Below are 9,545 nucleotides of genomic sequence, written 5' to 3' on the forward strand. Positions count from 1 at the left end.
AGTCATAGATTGATCTAGGCCTCCTGATTTCTGTCTCTGTTTCTCTGTCTCTGTCTTTCTGTCTCTGTCTCTCTGTCTCTCTGTCTGTCTGTCTCTCTCTCTCTCTCTCTCTCTCTCTCTCTCTCTGATGGGGCTGGAACCCAGGGTCTTGTGCTTGTTAGGCAAGCACTCTACCGCTGAGACATACTACCTCTGGTTCTTTCTCTTTTATTCTTTGGCCCTACTGTTATACATTGTAGAGGAGAAAGGTATGTGTTTTCTTCGTTTCTGTTTCTTCTTTCGAGGGCTAAGGATTGAATTCTGAGTTGTTCTGTCAACTGAGCTACATCTCCAGTTCTTTTTTTTTTTTTTTTTCCAGAACCGGGGAGTGAACTCAGGTCCTTGCGCTTGCCAGTGAAGTTCTTACTCCACTGAGCCATCTCCCCAGCCCCTCCAGTTCTTTTTAACATTTGTTTTCCTTTGAGATACGGTCTACCTAAGTTACCCAGGTTAGGGTTGAGTTTATGATCCTCCTGTTTCAGCCTTCCAGGTAGCTAGTGGGATCACACATTCAGCTCTGGCTGTATCTCTCTTCTTTCTTTCTTTCTTTCTTTCTTTCTTTCTTTCTTTCTTTCTTTCTTTCTTTCTTTCTTTCTTTCTTTCGAGACAGGGTCTTGTTATGCAGTTCAGGCTGGCCCTGAGCTCATTATGTAGCCCAGGCTGGAATTGAACTTACAGTGATCCTCCTGCCTCAGTCTCCCATGTTGTGGAATTACGGGTGTGCACCACTATCCTGGCTCTGTCTCCATTTCTTGAGATAACTACCTTGTGGCTCCATTAGTCTTTTCATCTCGTTTCTATGCCACCCATCTCCTCTGCGCTTTCTTCCTTAATGAGTGCTCTTCACATTGACAGTTCTCCCTACAGCCCTGCCTACTTGTCTCCTCCCCCGGAGTCCAGCTGGCGAAGGTGAGTCCAGGGCAGGCAGGTGAGTCTCCCTGCCACTCTGTCATGTTCTGTAGGGGTTAGGGCAGGGGCTGGGACACAGGGCCTCCTATGGCAGTAGAGTAGGTGGTCAGAGTCCAGTTGGGGCAGTGTTGACATGAGTTGCCCAGCCTCCCAGTCCAGCCAAAGTAGAGCCAATGGAACCATAGACAGGCTGGGGTGTGTGTAGGGGGGTGGTGGAGGAGGGGCGGGGAGGGCAGTAGGTGAGAACTGTGGCCCACTAGGACACTGCTGGCTCTCTGGCCCCTCCTCTATCTGTCTGAGCTCCAAGGGTTCTTATCCACCGAGCCCCTGGGCTCCAACATTCCCATTCAGTTTGTCCCAGCAGAGAGGATTTGAGGCATTTCCAGATCTCTTTGAATGGGGAATGGGATCTGTGGGTCTCACATCAGAAGATACAAAAGAAAAAGGCATGATCCTTGGTGCCCAGGCCTCTCCACTTTCACCTTGGCCGCCCTAACCCCCATGCTGCCTTCTTATCCATTGCCATCCTTTCTCCTCCTCTTTCTTTCTTTTTTTTAAAATTTATTTATTTATGTGTGTGTGTGTGGCCAGCTCAGCCCTCCAGGGGGTGGGGCTGACTGGCATGTGGTGCTGAGGGATTGAACCGTGGTCCCTTTGCTTTGTTCAGCTTGTTCTAAGTAGGTGCTTTAGACCACTGAGCCATCTCACCAGCCCCTCTCTTTCTTTCTTTTTAGTTTTTAGAAGTATGTGTTTGGAGTACATAATGATTGCGTGCATCATGGAAAATAGTACATATACATAGCACATCTTAACTCTTTTTGTATTTTTTAAGGAAAGGTCTACAGGGTGTTCAGGGTCTCACTACTAGATCAGACTCATAATAATCTGCCTGTTTACAGCCTCCCAAGAGCTGGGATTACAGGCGCACGCACCACGCCCAGTCTCAGTCGGCATCTCAGCGCACCCTGGGGGCCGGGATGGCATGGCAGGCCAGGGGATCAAACCCTGGGCCCCTGCGCCTGCTTCCCTGCAGGCCCTTTAATCCGCTGAGCTATTTGACGGGCCCTGAACATCTTAACTTTTTTTGGCGGACCCAGGGATTGAATTTAGGCCCTTGTGCTTGGCAAGCACTTATTCTACTGAGCCATCTCCCCGGCCCTTAACTCTTAACTCTTCTTACTTCCCTTTTTACTTTCCTTTCCTCTCCATTGTTTGGTCCCTTCCCAACAGCACTCAGGAGGCTGAGGCAAGAGGATCCCTATGAGTTCAAGGCCAGCCTGGGCTACATAGTGAGTTCAAGGCCAGCCTAAATTACAAAGTGAGATTTTGTCTCAAAAACATAAAAACAACCCAATTGCAAAGGATCAATCTCCCTCTTTTCTGTTATCTACTTTCCTTTATATGTATATATATGCATATATATTTTATATATGCAATCAAACTCATGACCTTGTGCTTGCCATGTAAGTGCTGTGCCACTGAACTATATCCCCTCCATTTTGCTCTTTAAATTATTTATTTATTTATTTATTTATTTATTTATTTAAAAGAATTATTTATTGTTTGGACTTCACATATAAGAAAAACCATGCCATAGTTTAGCTTGTGTGTCTGATTCATTTTACTTAATACTTGGTCTCAAGGTGCATCCATTTTCCTACAGATGACTCAGACTTTAGACTTAGGTTTCTTTATGGTAAAGTAATACTCCATTGTGCAATGGCTTTGTTTTCTACCCCAGGACGATGCCCTGGGGCAATTTCCCTGCAGACAAGGGCCAGCTGTTTCGACTGCCTTCTGCACTTAACAGGTGAAGCCCTTGCCTTCTTTAGGCCTGTCTCCTCTCATCCCTACTTTCTGGGGCGCTACTCTCTCATCCACACCCAATTCTGACACAGCCAGGCAGGCTTGGAGACTTAGAGGACTGTCCCTGCCGCCAGTTCATGTCTGCTTCCTACAGGACGAGCTCTGACTCTGCCCTTCACACAAGTGTGATGAACCCCAGCTCCCAGGACACTTACCCAGGCCCCACACCACCTGGTGCCCTGCCCAGCCGCCACGGGGGTAAGTGGCCGAGTTCTCTGGCTGGGGTGCCCGTGGAAGGCCAGTGGGCCCCACAGCCAGCTCCACTCCTCCCCGCAGGTTTTCTGGATGGCGAAATGGATGCCAAAGGTACGTACTCTTCACCTCCAGTGGTCACCCCATGCCAGTGGGGCTCTGGGCTGCTGTGGGAACAGGGCTCCCCCCACCTGCCTCTGTTTCCAGTCCTGCCCCCTGACCCCTGCTCCAGCCTTCCCATCACCAGTCTTTCCATTTCAAGTCCCTGCCATGGAGGAGAACCTGTTAGATGACAAGTATCTGCTGAAACCATGGGACACCAAGAAGGTAGGCATGCCCGCCCCCATGCCTCTAGTGCCTCCGGGTGACCGTGGGGCTTTACCCTCACTTCCACATTGTTGTTCTCTTCTCAGCTGTCCTCATCTTCTTCCCGACCTCGGTCCTGCGAAGTCCCTGGAATTAAGTAAGTGTCCCCAGAAGGTGGCTCAAAAGTAGGAATGGGAAGTCCCAGGAGATGAGGGAGCGCAGCTGCTCTCCCTGCCCACCACTCCCCAGCATTTGCCTCTTTCTCTGCCCTGCCTCCAGCATCTTCCCATCTCCTGACCAGCCTGCCAATGTGCCTGTCCTCCCACCTGCCATGAGCACGGGGGGCTCCCTGCCTGACCTCACCAACCTGCACTTCCCCCCACCACTGCCTACCCCCCTGGACCCTGAGGAGACAGCGTACCCCAACCTCAGTGGGGGTAGCAGCACCTCCAACTTGACCCACACCATGACCCACCTGGGCATCAGTGGAGGGCTGGGCTTGGTCCCCAGCTACAATGCACCGGGTGAGTGGCTATCTCGGCTGTGTGCCCTTCCGCTGAAGAAGGGAAGGGAGGTTTGAGCCGGGATCCTGTGACTGGCACTAGCCAACAGCCCTGTGTCCCAGGAGCCACGCCCTGCCATTCTCAGCCTGTAAGAACTGGTAGTTGTGGCTTTTCCCAGGGGCAGATTGAAAGCAACCGCCAGGTGGGCAGTCTTGGTCAGGGACAGAGTAGGAAGGATATCGTGTTGCCACCTCCATGCTCTGCTTACTGCTGTCCCTGCTGGGCAGAGAGGGGCCCACTTCTCATGGTAATGTTGGCATCTCTGGTTTTTGTCTGTGCCTGCAGGACTTCATTCACCTCTCAACCACCCTTCCCTGCAGTCCTCCCTGAGCAATCCCAATCTCCAGGCTTCCCTGAGCAGTCCCCAGCCCCAGCTCCAGGGCTCCCACAGTCACCCTTCCCTGCCCGCCTCCTCCCTGGCCCGCCATCCACTGCCTGCCACCTCCCTGGGCCACCCGTCACTCAGTGCCCCAGCCCTTTCTTCCTCCATTTCCTCTTCCACTTCCTCTCCTGTCCTGGGTGCACCCCCTTACCCAGCTTCTGCCCCTGGGGCCTCCCCCCGTCACCGCCGTGTGCCCCTCAGCCCCCTGAGTTTGCCCGCGGGCCCTGTGGACGCCAGAAGGTCCCAACAGCAGCTGCCCAAACAGTTTTCGCCAACAATGTCACCCACCTTGTCTTCCATCACTCAGGTATGCATGGCTGCCCTCCCTGTGTCTGTCTCCCTCCCCACCTCTACCCTGTTTTCTCCTTTCCTCAAATACATCCCCCCTTACTTCCTGCACCCCTGGTCTCACTTTTCCCCTCTCAGTCCTCTGTCCTCCACCTGTTCCACTTTGTATCCATCTTGCCTCCTTTGTTTATGAGTGCAAACCTAGAATCAAGCGTATGGTTTTAAATCTTGGTCCTGCTTCACACTAGCCATCTACTTTAAAAGGTTATTTGACTTCCACGAGCCTCCATAGTCTCATTTATAAGACAAGGATAGTTTTGTAGTCATCCAATGTAATGATATACACAAAGCACTTAGAAGCGAGGTGTGGTGGAACACCTGAATCCTGGCAGTCTGGGAGGCTGAGGCAGGAGGATCACAAGCATAAGCCCAGTATAGGCAATTTAGTGTGTCTCTGTCTCTAAAAGGGAGGGAGAGTCCTGGAGATGCAGCTTAGTGGTCCCTGGTTCAGACTGCAAAAATGAGTACCTAGCACCATGCCTAGCTAGCTAGGCACATGCTTGGGAAACAGCAGTTTATCCTTTGTTTTTCTTCCTCTGTTTTTTCTTTCTTTTCCTCCTCTTCTCCTCCTCATCTTTCTTTTTCTTCATGCTGGGGATTGAACCTTGGCTGCTGTTTTGCTTTTGGTTTGTTTTCCTTCAATCAGATTTTATTGGTACATTTAAGATATACTTAATGATCACATTCATCATTGAGAATTTGTACCTGTACATGATATAACTTGATTTTTTTATTTTCCCCATTCCCCTATCATCCTCCTTCAACCTTTTTTGTTTTGTTTTGTTTTTGAGATAGGTTCTAAGTGACTTAAGTTGCTCAGGCTAGCCTCAAACTTGTGATCCTCATGCTTTAGTCTCCCATATTGGTGGGATTATTGGCATGTACCACCCATGGGTTCCTCTCTCTTTTTCTTTTTTTGTGGAACAGGGGATTGAACTCAGGCCTTTGCGCTTGCCAGGCATGTGCTTATTCTACTGAGCTATCTTCCCCGGCCTGGGTTCCTCTCTTTTTTAGGGTTTTTTTTTTTTTTTTTTTTGGCTGGCTCAGGCTGCCTTAAGGGCAGTTCTGGTGCGGCATGTGGTGCTAGGGATCGAACCACAGTCCCTTTCCCCTGACTGATTTTGCTCAAGACAATTGAGCTAACCCACCAGCCCCCCTGTCTTTTTTTAATCTTGATTTTTATCCCTGGGCCTCTGGCCTGTCCCATCTCATCTCCTCCTTCCCCTCCTTCTTTCATAGAATTCATAGTGTCAGAAACTCTCATAGAACCCAACCTCTGTGTAGTTTAGATGAAGAAATGGGCCAAGAAAGAAAATTAGCTTCCCCAAGATTACATAGCAAGGTAGGAAGAGTTGGGTTGGCACTCCAAACTCTGACTCTAGGGGCATCTTCCTTAGTGCTAACATTCTTAGATCTTTTCTCCTTTCCTTTTCTTTTTCCCTTTTTAAGCTTTTTCCTTTTGTTTTCTTTTACCATTTCCTCTCCCTCTCCCCTTGATCCTCATGCTGTTCATCCTAATACCCACCTTTCTTCTTCTCCCTCCTCCTCCTCGTCTTCCTCTTCCATCGTGTTCCCTGGAATGTGTGCTCTGTGTTCCATCCTGCCCTCTTCTGCAGGGAAGACTGAGGCCAGGCCAGTGCACACTCTGCTCCCCGAGAACCTGGAATAAGAGAACTTTCCCGCTGCCCTTCTGTCTTCTCTCACTCCCTCTAGCCTCTTGAGGCCTTCAGGACAACAGCCCCTGGCTGCGCTGTGGAATTAGCAGGCATCAGTGTTTGTTACTGGCCACTGCTTGGGCTGCGTCTACAGTGGATCTGTTTCCTGCATTGACCTTTCTCAGCACTGTTTAGTGACTCCTGCCACCCCCAGGGCTGGGGCAATGGGGATTGTGTCCTGTTTGTGTTTAGAAGGGATGCAGCTTAGAGAGTGGGAAGCCTAATTAAGAGTTCTTAGGGGAGCACACTGAAGGCTAAGTGATCCCCTTTTTCTTTGCTTCTTTTCAGGGCGTCCCCCTGGACACCAGTAAATTGCCTACTGACCAGCGGCTGCCCCCATACCCATATAGTCCCCCAAGCCTGGTTCTTCCTTCCCAGCCCCCCACCCCAAAGCCTCCACAGCAGCCAGGGCTGCCCTCTCAGGCCTGTTTAGTGCAGCCCTCAGGTGGGCAGCCCCCAGGCAGACAGCCTCATTACGGGACTCCATACCCCTCTGGGTCCAGTGGACATGTGCAGCAGGCTTACCACAGACCAGAGAGTGACTTCACCTTGGGGAACGTGAGTACTCAGGGATTGCACTCTGAGGCAGGGTGCAGGGAGCAGGTCTGAGGGCCTGAGCAGCGCTATCTCTGGTATACTACAAATCGGGAGATCTGGGAAAAGGGTCTTCCCTTGCCCTAGGTAACAGCACTGCCAGCTTGGGGTTCCTGTCGTCCTGCGTTTGACCCCTTCTCCTGCCCCCGTTTCTGCTCAGCTTGCTCTTTGATGACTCCCGCCTTGACCCGTTCTCTTCCTGGCATGCATATGCTCTGGCCCAGCAGGTACGGTGCCCACATGTATTTCGGGCCCCGTGCTTGCTTCTGTTGCTCTGCTTGCTGCCACCTCCCTGTCTGTGTGCCATTCTTGGGGTGGATGAAGATGGCTGGGCAAAGGGGACAGACATGCCAGAAGACTTTCTTAAGGCCTGTCTGTGTCCTTAGCCAGAGACATTCAGCATGGAGACTCCATCCACCAGCCTGGTGCTGGGTTCCTCTGGTTTTTCTGAAGGGCCTGGATTTTTAGGGGGTGAGGGGCCAGCAGGTGGCCCCCAGGACCCTCACACACTCAACCACCAGAACTTGACCCATTGTTCCCGCCATGGCTCAGGACCTAATATCATCCTCACAGGTGAGTGGAAGTGGAAGAAGGCAGTGATAGCTTTGCTGACATAATAAGCGGTTGAGGGCTCTTGGGGGATCATAGGGCATGGGGTCCTCATCTTCCTTTTCTACCCACAGGAGACTCCTCTCCAGGTTTCTCGAAGGAGATTGCTGCAGCCCTGGCTGGAGTTCCTGGTTTTGAGGTGTCGGCAGCTGGCTTGGATCTGGGGCTGGGGCTGGAAGATGAGCTGCACATGGAGCCATTGGGCCTGGAAGGGCTAAACATGCTGAGCGACCCCTGCGCCTTGCTGCCTGATCCTGCCGTGGAGGATTCCTTCCGCAGTGATCGGCTCCAGTGATTGCTGGGGGCCTCACCACCATCCTTTTTCTTAACTTTGCCCCAACACTGTCCCTTTCCTCCCTTCCCCTGGCCAGTAGAGACTCCACTCTCTGCCCCCAGATTCTCTTTCTGACATGAATGAAGGATTCTAAGAATGAGAAGTGGCAAGGGGTTTGTCCAGGTGGCTCCTGGGTTCCACATAATGGAGGGCCCCAGGGGAGCTCAAGGGAGGGCCTAAAGCACTTGTAACTTTGAAAACCGTCTGTCTGGAGGTTAGAGCCTGTTGGAAAGCAGGGGGTAGAGGGAACCCCGGAGGCAGGGCTTGTCCGGATGCCTAGGGGTGGGCAGTGCCAGCCCCTCCTCACCACTCTTCCCTTTGCAATGGAGGAGAGAGCCAGAGTGGATATTATTTTTTATTAAATATATTATATGTTAATAAAAAATCATTTTAAATCCTTGGTGTGGTTGGCTGCTGTTTGGCCTATAGCTGGAGATCTAGGGTGTTCCCGGGCCATGGGGATCTTTATCTATTAAGCTTTTTGCATCTTTTCAGTACTACTATGATTTGAGGAAGCCTCATCAGTATCAGAATTTGTACCTCAAATTGGATGGGACCACAGGATGGAAGTTTCCTGACAACAGGATTTCACCTTGTGCTCTCATGTTTGGGGCTGTGTTACAGACAGCATCAGTTGCAGGGACCCTGACTGGTCAAATAAGTTACTACTTTTCTTCAGCCCCTGGCCTGGCTTCTGAGAACAGATTTTAACAGCTGAATTCCAGAGAACTGCCTGGCTCAAGTTTATGCTCCTTTATGCCTCAAGGACCTAGGCAAGCTTCAGACCCCAAGTTCCTGTCTCAAGGGAGCCCTCCCACACCCTCACCCTCCACCTTATCTACTCTTGTTTAATCTGAGTTTTAATTCAGCAGTTCCTGCTTTCCAGCCATGTTGTGAAAAGGTTTCTTTATTCTGCCTCAGTCCTAGGTCTCTGCCTTTTCCCCACTTGGCCATCCTGTTACCCCTCTTGTGCCATTAGACTCCCTACCTTCCTGGCTTCTCACTTCCCTCTTTCCAAAGCTTTCGTTGTTTTCAGAAAAACGGAGAACTGCTGGCTGTGGCCTGTAGGAAACGCACTGTACCCTAAACCTGAAAATAGGGGGAGCCACCTGAGACCTCCCCAGGACTAGGCTTTCAGGCCTCTACTGTGGCCCAGCCTGCATACCGCATCAGATTGTGGGACCCAGGGTGGACGGGGATGCTCCTCCGCCTTCAGGGCCAGCTGGGTTCGGTGTCCCTGGCATCGACTGAGCTTGGGGAAACCCGCTGGGTGCAGGGAGCCCTCCCAGCCGCCAGGGGTCGCGCTGCAGGCGGCTGGGCGCTGGGCAGGCGCTAGCCCGGGTCACAGGCCGCCGCCGGCCGAGGCGGGGGGGTAGCGGCGCCCGCGGTCCGGGAGGGGTGTGGGGGGAGTAGAGAAAGCGGGGCGCGTGGACGAGCGCCGGGCCCCCAGCGCCGCCGTAGCGGGCAGGACCGTGCGGCCCCAGCTCGCGGCGCGGCAGCACAGTCCCCGGTGGCGCAGCGCGGCAGGGACGCTGGGACCGCCCAGCTCTCCCTTCCCGGCGCCCCGCTGCCCTCGGCGCCTCTTCTTTCTCCGCTCGCCGCTTGGGCGGGCGGGCGCGGCGCCCGAATCGGGGGCGCCATGTCCGGGGCCGGGTAGCCCCACCGCCCGCCGGCCCGCCAGCCCGCCC

At 52.5% G+C, this 9,545-nt stretch overlaps 1 protein-coding gene across 4 annotated transcripts in view; it reads left to right on the forward strand.

The window, feature by feature from the left end:
• Crtc2 (CREB regulated transcription coactivator 2) overlaps positions 1-8,255 on the forward strand; it is a 13,039-nt gene extending 4,784 nt beyond the window's left edge. For 2 of the 4 annotated variants that reach the window (XM_023713736.1, XM_023713737.1), the window contains exons 4-14: positions 887-948; positions 2,690-2,758; positions 2,909-3,012; positions 3,091-3,120; positions 3,239-3,333; positions 3,420-3,469; positions 3,592-3,836; positions 4,161-4,564; positions 6,609-6,878; positions 7,301-7,487; positions 7,598-8,223. In XM_023713736.1, coding sequence (XP_023569504.1) covers positions 887-948; positions 2,690-2,758; positions 2,909-3,012; positions 3,091-3,120; positions 3,239-3,333; positions 3,420-3,469; positions 3,592-3,836; positions 4,161-4,564; positions 6,609-6,878; positions 7,301-7,487; positions 7,598-7,818 — 1,737 coding nt within the window. In that variant the 3' untranslated portion in view covers positions 7,819-8,223. Of the gene's footprint in view, positions 1-886; positions 949-2,689; positions 2,759-2,908; positions 3,013-3,090; positions 3,121-3,238; positions 3,334-3,419; positions 3,470-3,591; positions 3,837-4,160; positions 4,565-6,608; positions 6,879-7,001; positions 7,142-7,300; positions 7,488-7,597 lie in introns of those variants that run through there. The other 2 variants (XM_023713738.1, XM_004629828.2) reach the window with 2 other exon arrangements.
• The last annotated feature ends 1,290 nt before the right edge of the window (positions 8,256-9,545 follow it).

The sequence above is a fragment of the Octodon degus genome, unplaced genomic scaffold, assembly GCF_000260255.1.
Source record: "Octodon degus isolate 3935 unplaced genomic scaffold, OctDeg1.0 scaffold00032, whole genome shotgun sequence".
Taxonomy (NCBI): domain Eukaryota; kingdom Metazoa; phylum Chordata; class Mammalia; order Rodentia; family Octodontidae; genus Octodon; species Octodon degus.